This window comes from Musca vetustissima, unplaced genomic scaffold (genome assembly GCF_032173495.1).
Source record: "Musca vetustissima isolate MV318-11 ecotype Yass unplaced genomic scaffold, APGP_CSIRO_Mvet_v1 utg29198, whole genome shotgun sequence".
Lineage (NCBI taxonomy): Eukaryota > Metazoa > Arthropoda > Insecta > Diptera > Muscidae > Musca > Musca vetustissima.
The window spans coordinates 31,157-47,865 of NW_026885470.1; the positions used below are offsets into that span (position 1 = coordinate 31,157).

At 35.3% G+C, this 16,709-nt stretch overlaps 1 protein-coding gene across 1 annotated transcript; it reads right to left on the bottom strand.

The window, feature by feature from the left end:
- Positions 1 to 9,218, bottom strand: LOC133332741 (fatty acyl-CoA reductase wat-like). The gene is made up of 9 exons (XM_061541118.1): positions 9,143 to 9,218; positions 6,174 to 6,286; positions 5,870 to 6,118; positions 5,597 to 5,764; positions 3,735 to 3,810; positions 1,114 to 1,315; positions 993 to 1,049; positions 488 to 745; positions 1 to 82 (listed from the first exon to the last, which is right to left on the bottom strand). The coding sequence occupies exons 1-9, from the start codon at positions 9,216 to 9,218 to the stop codon at positions 1 to 3; spliced, it is 1,281 nt and encodes a 426-aa protein (XP_061397102.1).
- Between the last annotated feature and the right edge of the window lie 7,491 nt (positions 9,219 to 16,709).

A 16,709-nucleotide genomic window follows, 5' to 3' on the forward strand; every position in this document is an offset into this window, starting at 1 on the left:
TTATGATAATATTATGGATTTCAATGTCCATAACAGACCAATAAAAACGATTAAATGTACCACTATATTAAGTATATTAAACCTAAAATAAAAAAATAAAATAAAAAATGTAATTAATGAAATTTCGATTTGAAAAAATTATATTTTGAAATAGATATTATTAGAATAAATAATTCGATTTTCATATGTGTACGGCGCATATATCATATGGAGAAGGAGTGGACCGATATTCAAACTTGAACAAAATTTGGAAGAAATATTACGATGAGCAAAGTTTGGATGAAAACGGTTACTCCCTTCAAGAGTTATCGTGCGGTGCTGGGGTAGACGGCCACACAGAACAGACATTTGTAAATCGACTCCAAATTGTCTAAATCGGATTTGGGCCAAAGAAACTTGAGGTCTAAAACTAATATTTCGATGAGGCACATTTTTGCCTTAACAAAGTGTATATATCCTCATTAGCCATAAGTCTATAATTACATACCTATTTAATGTCCTTTTAGCTGAAGATATCGATTTCTCATTCTCCTTAGCAATATACAATCGTAATCCATTGGCATATCGCAGCAAATAGTCATTCCATTTCAAAGAGGCCATATCAAAATTGAATATTTTTTGATCTTCCAGAGATAATGATTTCCACAGATGTCTTGTATTCGTGGTCTCATAGGTGAAATCATTGTTTATAAAATGTTTCAATGCTGCTGTCAGGCGGGTTATCTTGCGATTCAAACGTACCATGCTATCAATCGCAAAGTTTTCGAATAAATGTGTATTATATAGAAACTCCATATAATATTTACCTTATTTTTGATCCTTGCAACTTTAAAAATACATCCATAACATAGGCAGCCACGGTGTGATACCAAAAAACCGCAATTTGATATAAAACTTGATTTGGTATTAATATCTCCATCGGGTACCATATCATTTTTGAATAGGGCATTTTTAAATAATAATTATGTATCGACCGGATATAATCTCCCCACTTGATTGTATTTGTTTCGTCGGGTACAAAATTATAAATTGTTGGTTCGCTGGTGCGTCTACAAGGAAATTTAACATTTTTTAGTAATGTTAATTAAAATTTTAAAAATATTTATTAATTACCTTGATTTATGGTTTGAAGCTGTATGCCATGTCGCTGCCATTATCATATTTGCACAATAATCCACCGGTACCAATGGTGCTTTTGTCTTATAGGCAACATTGATTATTCTCAAGACTCCGATTAAAAAGCTATATGTTGCACCGGCAGCTCCTTGAATAGTATCTATCCAACCGGGAATTGGTTCTTCGACAGTTGAAATGACTGCAGAAAACATTAAATATAATAAAAATAAATAATAAATACATTTCAGGGAAAAATGAACCGGTTTTCGGTTTCAATGCCTTATCTACATATCACTTGAAATATACTTAACAAACGTGTCAAATTTATTGAATCATACAAGTAGAAAACCGGATCTTTCTTCCTCGATTTTTTTACGTATTTGACATAACAGCTCTCATTAGCTTTAACATGATGGCAAAGCCCAGGCTTATATTGGTCCCTATTTTCATCATCCGTTGCGATGGAAAGGGACAGACGCAAGTCAGATGATTATGCACTGTATTATATCTGCTCTGAACGAGACATGAATTTGGCTGCGGATTTATGGTTAATAGGAGAATAAAATACCTCGTCTCCATACTCACTCCAGTAAATGAGCGAATTACTATAATCGAAGCGGAGTTTTTCTATATCGGTCTTTTTGCGATCATGCTCCGACGGAAGATAATGATGAGCAGGCCAAAGACATATTTTACGAGCGCCTAGAAACAGCATATGAACGCTGCCCTGGCCATGGCATTAAAATTCTGCTAGGAGATTTTAATGCAAAAATCGGAAGGGAAATATTTTTAGTTCCACCGATGGAAGAAGCAGCCTCCACGAAGAAGCATTCGGCAACGGCATGAGATTGATTGACTTCGCGGCAGCAAAAAGAATAGTAGTTAGCAGCACCTATATTTTTCAAGCATGTTGTGACAAACAAGGCCACCTATATTTTTCTATCATGTTGTGACAGACGGAAGGCATTAATCAAATGTTTTAGCAAATTCGATTAACACATCACGAGGAAAGCCTACTCCGTTCAACTTAATCCGCTCAACTTACCCACTTGCATTAACACCTTGTAGCAACCAAAGTTCGCACTCAAGTCTTTGAATGTAGAGAGAAGGGCAAGGGGAACACAAATGTAAAAAAATTGCTCGTACCGACAATTTTCTGGCAATTCGTTTTGTGTAATTTGTTGACATTTTATATTTATTTAAATGTGAAAAAACTATTGACACATGAAAAAAGAAATATTTTCGAAACCGAATTGCCTTGTATAGACGCATGAAGCAAGTTCAAAAGGGAACGATAATAATTGCCGCAAGTAAACTCGCCTAATATAAATCAGGACAAAGAAGAATATACAAGCACAATGGTAAAGAATTGCCCACCCTCTACAAACTGCAGCAAAAGCAACCATTGAGTACCAAAGACCACCACCAATAAATGATCCGGTACGATCAGCAGTGCCGTAATTCTACTGAGGTGAAAAACGCTGCGTATGGGGCAACCCTGCAAACAGTGGCAACATGCAATGCGAGAGAGAATTATCGGTAGAAAAGGAGAGGAGAAACGTATTTTTTGTAAAAAGAAGAAAGTACGAGAACGTGAGCGGGAGCAAATCGAGATGTACAGGAGTCAGAACGAAGTCCGGAAATTACCAACGAGTAAAACGCCAAACCGAAGGCTTTGGTGCAGGCATCCCTGTCGGGATGAAGGAAACCTGGTGACAGATACAGATATAGTGTTGCGGATCTGCAAGGAGCATTTTGAAAAGCTTCTGGTATAAAAATTGGCGGTGGAGAAAATACCGCAGAACCTAGACAAGATGAGGTCAGAATAGCAATCAATCGTCTGAAGAATAATAAAGCAGCAGGTGCCGATGGGCAACCAGCCGAACTATTCAAGACTTGTGATCAGTAGGACCGGTGGTCAGGAGCATGCACAAACTAAGGAGACGAGACTCTCGCCATACCTGGAAAAGACCCACGAAAAAAAACAGCGACACATTTCACCTATTCGTCGACTATAATACCGCAATCGGCGTTTAAAGCCATGTGTGCGTTTGGCATTCTGCAAAATTAATACGGCTATGCAGGATAACTTTAAATGGCACAAGATTCAATGCCGAACGAGGATTCATACAAGGTGACAGTTTGTCGTGTCACCTGTTTAACATCCTGTTGGAAAAGTTCATGCAGGAGGCAACGCATGATATTCGTCTACGCTAATGCATCGATATAATGTATCGAACATTGTGAGCGGTAACAGCCACCTTTGAACAAATTGAGATAGAGTCTGCCAAAATTGGTCTGGCAGTAAATCGCGAGAATACCAAGCATATGGTATCAACGCGCAAGACGTCCAGTAGGCCCGGACCAACTGTGGAACTTAAGAACTGCAAATTCGATGTAGTCAAAGATTTTGCATGATCTTTCAAATTGGAAGAGCTGTGCAAGAGATCGACGCGCCTGAAATTCTTTTTTAAACTCGACTTAAGGAACAAATGTTTTGTCAAAAGCCAGCTAAGTAAGTAAGACTATTGAAAGTCTCGCTAAATTTAAAATCGTGGGAAGGTGGCTTCTCATTTTATTTCAGAGTTAGGCATAATTCAATTTCAACATTTACTTACTTATTCCGGGGCGAAATATACAAAGCGGCAGTGAACTTTCTTCCTGCTTTATTAATCCTTCCGTGACTGCTTTGGTCTTTGTGCATATGTTTGTAACAGGCAAAAGGAAACGAGATAGACACATGGTTCCTTTTGAGAATATGCATAGAATCACTTTCTAAGTCGATTTATGCATGGTCCGTCCGTCCGTCTGTCCGTCTGTCTGTCTGTCTGTCCATGTTAAATTGTAAACAAAGTACAGGTCGCATTTATGATCCGAATTGAATGAAATTTGGTATAGGTCACTTATTCGGCCCAAGGACGAACCCTATTGAAATTGGGAAAAATCGGTTCAGATTTAGATATAGCTCCCATATATATATTTAACCGATTTAATGTAAACGGCCCCTATATATCTTTCGATTTGCACGAAATTTGGTACAGCTTAATCATTTAGGTCTAGAATGATGTCTGCCAAGTTTCGTGAAAATCGGTCCAGATTTAGATATAGCTCCCATATATAGTTTCGTCCGATTTCATGTATATGGTGCCCCAAAGTTCCTATATATCTTTTGATTTGCACGAAATTTGGTATAACGTACTGAATTAAGCCTAGAGTGATGTCTGCCAAGTTTGGAGAAAATCGGTCCAGATTTAGATATAGCTCCCATATATAGTTTCGTCCGATTTCATGTAAAAGGTGCCCCAAAGTCCCTATATACCTTTCGATTTGCGCGAAATTTGGCATAACGTACTGAATTGAGCTTAGAATGATGTCTAACAAGTTTGGAGAAAATCGGTCCAGATTTAGATTTAGCTCCCATATATAGTTTCGTACGATTTCATGTAAATGGTGCCCCAAAGTCCGTATATATCTTTTGATTTGCACGAAATTTGGCATAACGTACTGAATCAAGCCTAGAGTGATGTCTGCCAAGTTTGGAGAAAATCGGTCCAGATTTAGATATAGCTCCCATATATAGTTTCGTCCGATTTCATGTAAATGGTGCCTCAAAGTCCCTATATAACTTTCGATTTGCACGAAATTTGGCATAACGTACTGAATTAAGCCTAGAGTGATGTCTGCCAAGTTTGGAGAAAATCGGTCCAAATTTAGATATAGCTCCCATATATAGTTTCGTCCGATTTCATGTAAATGGTGCCTCAAAGTCCCTATATAACTTTCGATTTGCACGAAATTTGGCATAACGCACTGAATTGAGCCTAGAATGATGTCTACCAAGTTTCGAGAAAATCGGCCCAGATTTAGATATAGCTCCCACATATAGTTTCGTACGATTTCATGTAAATGGTGCCCCAAAGTCCCTATATAACTTTCGATTTGCACGAAATTTGTCATAACGTACTGAATTGAGCCTAAAATGATGCTAAGTTTCGTGAAAATCGGTCCAGATTTAGATATAGCTCCCTTTTATTATAGATTGATTTTAAGTAATTGACGTACTAAGGAACCAATAGAAACAAAACGTTCTGAAATTAGTATAACCTAACCTGTGACAAGTTTGTTTGAAATCGCTTAATATTTGGATAGAGCTTCCATATATATTTTCGACCGATTTCAAGTAAATTGGGCATCAGACTCCTCATGTTAGTCAGATTGACATCAAATTGTGCACAACGCACAAAATTGAGCATACAATTACGTAGTTGCGTTTTCTAGAAGTACAGACATAGCCCAACGGACTTATTTATATTTGTTTGAAGTCGATTAACATACTTTATGGATAGATCTAGGTAGATTCACATTTAGATAAATATTACTTTTTTTCATCCAATTACATGTTAATAGTCCTGTTTAATATACCCATAGTGGTGAAGGGTATCATATAGTCGGCCCCGTCCGACTTTACTACTTTCCTTACTGGTTTTCCTATAAGATTTGATGTCAAAGAATCAAATGTATCGCTCTTCAACGATTTTTTAATATTCAACAAATCTTCACTGTTGACACACAAATGTTCGGAATTAAAACGTTCCTCAGTATGTATGGTATCGCAATGGACGAAAGCTGTAGAGACATGAACAAAGGACTAAAACGAAAATGATTTATAAATTCTAAGCAATATAACAATTAAAAATTAATTCACAATTTTCATAAAAATTATTATGTAAAACTTTTGGCAATATTAGATTACCTTTAATTTTTGCATCTCCTTAGCCATCCGGATTACATCCATAGTGGCTTGAACATTAATCTGCGTTGCAACACTAAGATTTTCGCTAAAATTTACTGTTGCCGCACAATGCAATATCACTTCGACATTTTCAATTAATTCGCGATAATCATCATTGGAAATACCTAAATTTTCCAAAGAACAATCACCTTCAATAACACGAATCTGATCCAAAATGTTTGAACGCAGTGTATGAAGTTTATCAAATAACTGTAACAGAAAATTGTTAATATTCAGAATGTAAAATTTCAAATTTAGTATCTACCGGGGATTTTAATATGTTATTGAAACGATCGGTTATCTCCTGCCCAGCTTTGCGCCGTAACAACACATAAATACACTTAACCTCGGTGCAGCTTAATATTTTTTCAAGTAGTACTGCAAAATAAGTAAAATTGAATGAAAAATTATAAAACAAATTTTAAATCAAGTATTATAGTAGAAAGGTAATGATTTATGATAGCCTTACCGAAATTCTTGCAATTTTCAACTAGGACGATACCATATGAGAATCCAAAATCACAGAATAGTAGAAAACAGACTGACATAAAGGTTAAAAAGAGCTGATTTCTTCAAAATAACAATTTTCGTAATTTTCCCAAAAATGTACTGGGCTGTTTGTTCCTCAAAATACATTACCGAGAACCAGTTCGATGTTAGAAATATATGTTTATTCGTATCGAGAAAAAAATACAATATTTGTTACATTTCACTGACGTCCTTGGTCGGGACGTTTAAAACGTGTCACATTCAAATATTAGAGTTACAGCCCAAACATCTTGGTGGAGCTTTAAAACTTATGGCTTAGGCGGGTTTTATTTTTATACACTCCACCATAGTATGGAAGGTAGGTGTTTTTTAGCGCATGACCAAATTCGCTGCATTTTAGTATTTCGAGCTCTTATTGGGTAGAAAATCTCCGTTTGCACCGTTTATTGCATAATCGCTTGGTGCCAAGTTCGGATTGTATGGCGGATGCATTAAAATTTCTCAACCAAGCTCCCGACGTTTCTGGCGAGTCACTGTAGATGTGTGTGGCCTAGCGTTCTGGTCGTTTCTGGCTATCTTCAAACGGTCCAGTTATCTTCAAAGTTCAAAGTTGTTGGCAGTAGAGATCAGAATTTTACGTTTGGCTATATGGAAGTAATATATAATCCCCTTCCAGTCCCACCAAATGCATAGCATGTCCTGGTTTGGCCACCGCTTTTTGCCCAAGATCGTTTTCGCACATGGTTATCGCATGTGATCCATTTCTCATCTCCAGTCACCATCCCTTAAGAAATGGGTCTATCTCATTCCGTTTGGCTTCGTAAATGGAAATTCGTTCCATCCTATTTTTTTCTGTTAATTGGTGTGGCACCCAAACATCGAGCTTCTTTCTGAATCCAGCTTTTTGTAAATGATTTAAAACAATTTTATGGGCGTTGTAACGAATGACAATATTCCGGTCGACTTCGATCATTCCTCCCATTTTATCGACTTTTTATACCCTACACAACTATGTTCTCAGGGTATTATAGCTTTGTGCAGCCCCAAGAGTTTGTAACGCCGCGAAATATGGCGCCCCATTAAGTATACCGATCGTCATATCTCGACTAGCTGAGTCGATCTAGACATGTGTGTCCGTCCGTCCGTCTGTCCGCCTGTCCATTATAATTTGTAAACACGATATAGGTCACAGTTATGGACCAATCTTCACGAAATTTTCATGTACAATGGGTTCTCGCCAATGAAGACCCCTATTGTTTTTGGAAAAGATCGGTTAATATTTAGGGGATGAAATGGACCAAAAACTTTATTTTTGTCGGTTTTTCTGGTCGCTCCAGAGGCCGCAATTATGGCCCAAACACCGCGAACATAACATTTCACTTGTAATTCGAGTATGTAATTTGTAATTCACAACGTTGCATTTGTAATTTTAAATTTTTCGTATGAAATTCAAAAAATTCCATTTGAAATTTAAAAAAATTCATTTGTAATTCGAATATTTCCATTTGAATTTCGTAGAGTTTCATTTGAAATTCAAAGAAATGCATTTGAAATTCAAAGAATCCAATTTAAAATTCATAATATTTCACTTGTAATTCATAAAATTTCAGTTGTAATTCATAACAATTCATTTCAACTTCATACATATTCCTTGTGTGCTACCAATAATATTTTTTTAGAATGAAGTGGACCGAAAACTTAATTTTTGTGTTTTTTTTTTTTGAGTCGATCTATAGGCCACATTTGAGAGCCGAACATCACAGCACAACTCACGGTAAAGGTCATCTGGACAAGTAATTAAAGAAGCTGTACTGAATATTAATAATATTTGTTGGTCTCTAGTCGGGCAAAATGGTGCAAATATCGCGAAATATTGCCCAAACTCAAAACATAGAACAACAGAAAGTTAGATTTTCGTGGAAGTTGTGTAGGGTATCATATGGTCGGCCCCGTCCGACTATACTGCTCCGCTCACTGGTTCATAATGGATTTCTTTTTCCCCAACCTAATATTAGCCCAAGTTTCCGGCTCCATTAACCCAGCGAATTTTATCATAGAAGTAGCTATAGTTTGGCATATTGGTTTCCCGGTGAATAAAAAATTCTTTAACAATTATTCAATATAAAATTTATGTTTCGGTCAAGCCGAACTTAACGACGTTTTACTTGTTTTTTGAACTTTAAAACATATTTTTCGTGGGCTCCTATTTCTTTTATTTCATTGGAGGCCATATCGGGTTTGTACGGAGCAAGACCAATGAATTCCTCGTTTTGACTGTGTTGAAAAGGCTATTGTGTCGATGGCTGTGGGCTTGCGTTACTCGTTCTTCGAATTCCTCTGATTACTTCAGATCCAAATATTTGTGGTATACCAATCAGAAATTACCGATCTATATTGCTCAAGCGGAACAGGTCGCCACATAGATCTAGGATCATTTCGAATGTATTCTTGTGGTAGTGATGCACAAGGACAACTCAATCTCACAGTATGTCATATGATGATTTTGTTTTACCAGTTCATCTACGGAGTAAACCAAATTTTCTCTTCTATTACATGCTTCATCACCATAAAACAATTTATTTTCACTCATATCGTATAAAATTTTAATTTTTAACTGTATTGATTGTGTTTATGCTACAATATACGAAATTCGATCTATTGACCCCGATTGGCAATCCATCCAAAACATTCCACATAGTTCTTTTTATCCGGCCAAGTAAAAGTTAAAATTTAAATGCGAATTACCTCTACCAAGGAATCCTGAGCCACCAGTAATAAAAATTGTTTTATTACGAAAAAATCTTTGGATGTCTGTACTCATTGTTTCTATATTGATTATTTTATTTAATTATTTATTTATTATGTTCGCTTTTTTTGCCACACAATTTATTTTTTATATTTTATATATATATATATATATTTCTTCTTATTTATTTAAATATATATTTTTTTTGGTCTGTTATTGGGAGCATTTACACCTTTGAAGATTGAAAACGCAACTGACATACAAAAGCAAGTTTACCGTTTATTTATTATTAAAAAAAAAAAATAAATAAATATTAATCGTTGCTGTTGTTGTTTTTTTCTTGATTCAGCTAAAAAAGTGTCAATGTGGTTAACATGTCAATATATTTAAATATTTCAATAAAAAACTTCATATTATGGTAATTTCGATGCAGACTTTGTAAATATAGTCTGCCAATTTTTTTTTTTTAATTTATATACATAAATTGCAAATAAGAAAAAACAAGAAGCTTTTGTTTATTTAAATCTCTATGGATTACACTATGAAACAAACCAGTAAGGAAAGTTCAAAAGTCGGACAGCGCCGACTATATGATACCCTTTACCACTTTGGATACATACAAGAGATACTCATATGTACAATATCCTTTAGATAGAATAGACATATCATCTTTGGAGGACCATTGAAATGAAATCTAACTAAATTAACTGCCTGAAATTGTAGATATTTGAACTAAAATAAAACCACCCATACCGATACAATCTGAAATCTACGAAAAAATTTAATGTCAATCATCGAGCAAAATATTATAAGATCTATATATAAATGGACGTCTTTGAGACACCCTGGCATCCACCATTTGGTATGCTGCAAAACTATGCGCTATCCAAAATTTACAGGGTTGCCCATATTCGACGGACCCATGTGGCAACGCCATAACTTTTGACAGAGATGTTACATCGCTTAATGGCATACCGCGTTTGAAGCGTCAGTCCATGCAGAGTTTAACCATGAACCAATACACGCCACGCGAGCGCTCTGAAATAGTTGAAATTTACATTCAACAGAAGAAGTCAATTGTGAAAACTGAACGTGCTTTAAAACATTAAAAAATGTGAGAAGTGCGCCTTTTAATTTTCGACTGGTAAGGTTGTTTCTAATCCGAAGAGGCCATATAAAAGTCGACCAAGGCGATCGGCCGAGAATATCGCTGCCGTACGAGCCAGTGTTGAGACGTCCCCAAGAACATCCCAAAAACGCCGTTCTCAGCAATTGGACATGGCTCGATCCACTTTACAACGTATTATTCGCATTGATTTGCATTTGCAAAGAATGTTGCCTGCGCACAAGCCTCGTCGATTGGAATGGGCCCAAAGAGTCATCAAAATGGCCGAAGATGACGAGCAATTTTGGAACAAAATTATCATGCCCGGTGAAGCCCATTTGATATTGGGACCAGGGATGGTCCGTGTGGTGAATTTTTAGGTTTTCGACTGTCAAAAAGGTGTAAATGTCGAAAACGTCATATACCTGTATAAAATTTAATAAATGTAGTAAACATCATTTATTTCAATATTATTACCATATACTGTTATTTTCAAGAATATATATTATTTTTACATATATCTGACTATTCCTTACTAGAACTGATAAAAAATTCTGAACTTTTTGGAGACGAAAATTTTGAAATTCGATATAGATTTTGAGTAAAGCTTACGTAATTTCCAAATTGATTAATGGAAATAGCTATTTTGTCAAAAACCTAATGGTTTTGGGTGGGTTTCCGACGTTTCTGACGTATGTATATACGTCGGAAATGTATGTCATTTACGTCACTATTTCTGACGGACCATCTCTGATTGGGACCGAAAATAAGCAAAATTTCCGTGTTTACGGCACTGAAAATCCTCAGGAGATTCAAGTAGTGCCTCTTCAAGACGAAAAAGTCACAGTTTGGTGCGGCGTTAGTGCGAAAACGGTCATTGGGCCGTTTTTCTTCCAAAATGAAAATGGCCATGCTGTTACCATCAATCAGGAGCGTTATCGCGACATGATGACCAATTTTGTGATGCCAATTATTCGTCGAAAGCGTATGAGGCAGTTTTGGTTTCAACAAGACGGCGCTCCACCGCACACAAGTCGCATAACAATCGATTTTCTGAAGAATTTGTTTCCGGGCCGTTTGCTGTCGAAAAATGGTGATTTGTACTGGCCACCGCATTCGCCCGATTTGACCCCGCCTGATTTCTTCTTGTGGGGATATTTGAAGTCAAAGGTTTAGGTTAACAAGCCAAGGACCGTATAAGAGCTCAAGGACAACATTCGTTAAGAAATAACCGCTATTCCGGCCGAAATGTTGGCAAAAACGATGGAAAGTGCAGCAAAAAGGGCACAATACGTCATCAACGCCAGAGGCGGTCATTTGAGAGATATCACATTCAAAAATTGATGTAAACAACTCTACTTGGAACAAATTAAATGATTAACATTGCCAACCGCCAAATTTTTATTTTTTTCTTTGATTAAAAAAAAAACATGGGTCCGTCGAATATGGGCAAACCTGTATCTCGACACTAAATCCAATACACGTTATTCTAGGTTCGATTTGGTACGTTGTGCACTAATTCGTCCTAAGCGGACAAACTTTAGTTATTTGGTACATCATTTTGATGAAATCGAATGAAGCTAACTAGAACGTCTTCAATCCTCCTCCTTTTGCATAAAATCGGACTATAGTATGTATGTGAGCTATATTTAAATCTGAACCGATTTCAACCAAACTTAGCATACATCAATTTAGACCTAATTCAATACTCTCTGCAAAATGTTGCCTCAATCGTACCAATATTAGGAGTTTGATGCACCAATTCATTCTAGACTAAATTCAATACACGCTGCAAAATTTCGTGAATATAGAACATTGACTCCTCAGTGCGCCATTTACATAAAATCGGACGAAAATATATATGAGAGCTATATCTAAATCTGAACCGATTTCAACAAAACATCGCATACATCAATCTGGACCTAATTCAGCACTCTGTGCAAAATGTGTCTCAATCGGACAAATATTGGGAGTTTGGTGCACCATTTACCTAAAATCGGACGAAACTATATATGGAAGCTATATCTAAATCTGAACCGATTTCAACCAAACTTATCTTACATCAATCTACACCTTTTTCACATGTTATTCAAAACATATCAAATGTAATTCGAGAATTCCATTTGTAATTCACAACAAATAATTTGCAATTCGAGAATTACATTTGCAATTCATAACATATCAGTTGTAATTCGAGAATTTCATTTGTAATTAACAGAATACCTTTCGAAATGCATAGAATTCCATTTGAAATTCCAAGTATTGCATTCGAAATTCATAAAATTCCATTAGAAATTAATAAAATTCCATTTGAAATTTAAATAATTCTATTTTAAATTCTTAACATTTGATTTGAAATACATAACATTTCATTTGTTTTTCATAACATTTAATTTTAAATTCGAAAAATATTATTGGTAACACAAAAGGAATATGTATGAATTTGAAATGAATTGTTACGAATTACAACTGAAACATTTTGAATTATAAGTGAATTGTTATAAATTTCAAGTTGAATTATTTTAATTTTTAAAGGATTTCTTTGAATTTCAAATGAAACTCTACAAATTTCATATGGAAATATACCAATTACAAATGAATTTTTTTTTTAATTTCAAATGGAGTTTTTTGAATTTCATATGAACAGTTTAAAATTACAAATGAAAAGTTGTGAATTACGAGTTAAATACTCGAATTTTCGAATTACAAATGAAATTCTCGAATTGCAATTGAAAGGTTTTGATTAACATTTGAAAAAGATGTAGACCTAATTCAATACTCTGTGCAAAATTTTGTATCAATCGGACCAATATTGGGAGTTTGGTGCACTATTTACCTAAAATCGGACGAAACTACATATGGGAGCTATATCTAAATCTGAACCGATTTTCTCCAATTTCAATAGGGTGCGTCCTTGGGCCAAATAAGTGACATGTACCAATATTCATTCAAGTCGGATCATAAATGCGACCTGCACTTTGTTCACAAAAATACATGGACGGACAGACGACCATCCATAAATCGACTCAGAAAGTGATTCTATGCATATTCTCAAAAGGAACCATGTATATATCTCGTTTCCTTTTGCCTGCTACAAACATATGCACAAAGACATAATACCCTGTACCACAGAGTGATGATGGCTATAAAAGGTGCAGTTCAAAATCTGGGATGAAACCGCTTGGCCTATATATTAGGAATCCAGATCGACAAATTCCTCATATGCCTAGTATTTGATCCAATTTTTGTACCAATTTTAATCAAACGCCTAAAAAGTGTGTTGCCCAATGTTACTACTATGTAAAATAGGAAACTATTAAAGGACCTAGTTATACCCTACACAACTATGTTGTCAGGGTATTAAGTATACCGATCGTCATATCTCGACTAGCTGAGTCGATCTAGACATGTGTGTCCGTCCATTATAATTTTTAAACACGGTACAGGCCACAGTTATGGACCAATCTTCACGAAATTTTGCAAGTAGGATGGTTTCTGGTCAATGAAGATCCTTATTGTTTTTGGTAAAGATCGGTTAATATTTAGGGGATGAAATGGGCCAAATACAACATTTTTTTCAGTTTTTCTGGTCGATCCAGAGGCCGCAATTATGGCGCGAACATCGTGAAATTTTACATGGAGAAGGGGATCGGACCAAAGAATAATCATGCCTGTAATCGGCCAAATTCTAGCGGGTCAAATGGACCCTGACTTTTGTGTGACAAATTACAAAATTTGGATTATATGCCGTATATATTTACTCCTAGTTGACATAGACCCGAGAAGTTGATAGTATATCCAAGAGGAGTGGCTGTCCTTTAAATTAATACCAATTGTATGGATGTATGTACTCTGATGTGGGAGTTATACGTAATTTGGTAAAAGTGACTATGTGCATAGTATTACTATTATTCCATTAGAGGACGGAAATATCGCGCTGATCGCTTTGAAATTGTACATGAATTTTCGATTATGGTCAAGGACGACGCCAATAGTTTTCGGTGAAGTTAAGATTTCATTCAGGGGGCAATGAACCGAAAACTTTAATTTTCTAGTAGCTCTAGAGGCAATTATTATATGCAGAACATCACATATTTTACAAGGTGAAGAGGATCTGACCAAATACTTAGGGCGGCTGTTTAGATGATGATCGGTCAACTTTTCGAGGGTCAAATCAACCAAAACCAAAAGAGGCCAATTTTTTTTATTTTATGGCGTAAAAACTCACTTCAAGAAAAAACATTTTGGAAAATATGCGAGACTTAGAAAGTGGAGTTTTTGATCTATAATCGGTAAAAAGGTGCAAATATCACGAAATATTGCCCAGGCTCAGAATGTAGAACCGCCGAAAATTTGCTTTTCGTGGTAGTTGTGTAGGGTATCATATGGTCGGCCACGTCCGTTTGATATTATTGTTGCAATAATTACATTGTTTGCGGGGTATTTCTCACCACAGTGTGATTTAATATATTACATAAATTACGTATGATAAATATAGGGGTTTTTGCATAAAAGTTATCTCATATGCATTTGGTGATAAATCAAACGATTTACGTAATAATTGATACATTGTATCATTTTGAAAAATAATTGCAACTAATTTTTTATCAGTCGGTTAATATATGACTTAATATCAGTCCTTCCGTATAGAAAATTTATTATAACGATTGTGAATCGAGTAATAATCATTAACCCTGATTTGAGCTTTGTGAAGATATTATCGGCAGGCAAAAAAAAAAAAAAAAAAAAAACAACAACAATTCAGAAGTCCTATATGTAGTTTTCAAAATGCTTTGAACAGTAATTTAGTTTGTCAGCTCTTCTTGCCAGTCGTCAGCATGTTCAAATACTTTGAACAGAATTTTATGTCACCGAAGATTTGATCGTTGGAGTGTTGTAAGACAAGAGTCTAAAATCCCACATGCAACCCTGATGAGACTGTTGGTGTTGAGATTTTATGACCCACACGATGGAAAACTCTCCACAGATCAAATTCTATTATTAGAACAAAAAGTTTATTGATAAGTATTTTGTGTTTGAGAATAGGCTCGACAAGAGTTGTTTAAGTAGAACCTAAGGATAAATATTTTAAAATAAAATCAGTGCTTTACAACCACTCGCAAAGAACGGTCCGGGTCACCGTGTCTACTTATTTGTTAGAGTACATACGAGCTGCGGCTGTCTGCACCGTGTCGTGTCTTAATTTATTATACAGATGAGCTGCGGCTGTCTGTATATTTTTAATATGTAGTATTCAGAGTTTGTAAAATATTTCAGCAAATCTGTGTTTTATTTGAATACTCTCAGAATTTACGCCCTCTAGTATGAATTTGGTGTGTGGTGATCATAATACGTAGAGCCCCTTAGCTATTTAGATATACCACCCATATTTGATTATATATATCAACATAATTGGTACTGTCAAATTCTCCGATCTATGCCCTTCAAAAGTAGGTATATATGTCATATAATGCAAACTTTGTCATTTTTCACATAAAAGTCTGGGTAAAAATATTGACCGATCCTAATGAAAAAATCTTGTAATTTCGCTTTCGAGCAAAGAAGTTCTCTATTATTTTTGGACCACATGGACCAATTTTATTTTGTCTGTTTTCTGGTCATAATTATAACATCTTTGGTAGCTGAGGGTCATTTATATTACACTAGTGACCAAAACTAAAGTAACTAAAAATGCAAGGTTAATAAATACAGCATAACTGTTTCACAAATAAAGATATCGTGTTGGGGTTTTCAGTTTAAATAAAAAAACAAGTATTGATACAACTTCATTATGAAATAAATAATAAATAATGAAATTGTCCCAGTTTTATCTTGGAGAAAACTACAGTAGAAATATGAGCTCTAAAATTGTAGTTAGTTTTATAATTACTATGATTTGGTTTCTATAAACATTGCGATTCTTATTGATAATTTGGATTTTATTGCATTGCAATATCCTGTAGATAGAACAGACATATAATTTTTAGAGGACCATTGGAATGGAGTCGAGTGCAAATAAATGTGTGATCTACGTAGATATTTGAACCATTTTTAAAAAAACCCATACACATACCATACTGAAATCTATGAAAAATTGCAAGTCAATCGGATTCTTTTTTTGTATCATTTGTATAAAATCGAGCAAAATAATCTATGTGGAAATATGTATGAATCTGGAACTAATTGAGCAGCAGTGGCATATACAATTAGGTATGCTGCAGTACAGTATCCACTCCTCGGTGCACCATTTACATAAAATTAGACGAAAATATATATGGAAGCTATATCTAAATCTGATCAGATTTCAACAAAACTTCGCATACGTCTATCTTGACTCAACTCCGTATAGAGCAATATTTCGTCTCAATCGGGCAATTCTTAAGAGTTTGGTGCACCATTTAGATCAAATCGGACGAAACTATATATAATAGCTATATCTATATCTGAACCAATTTCAACAA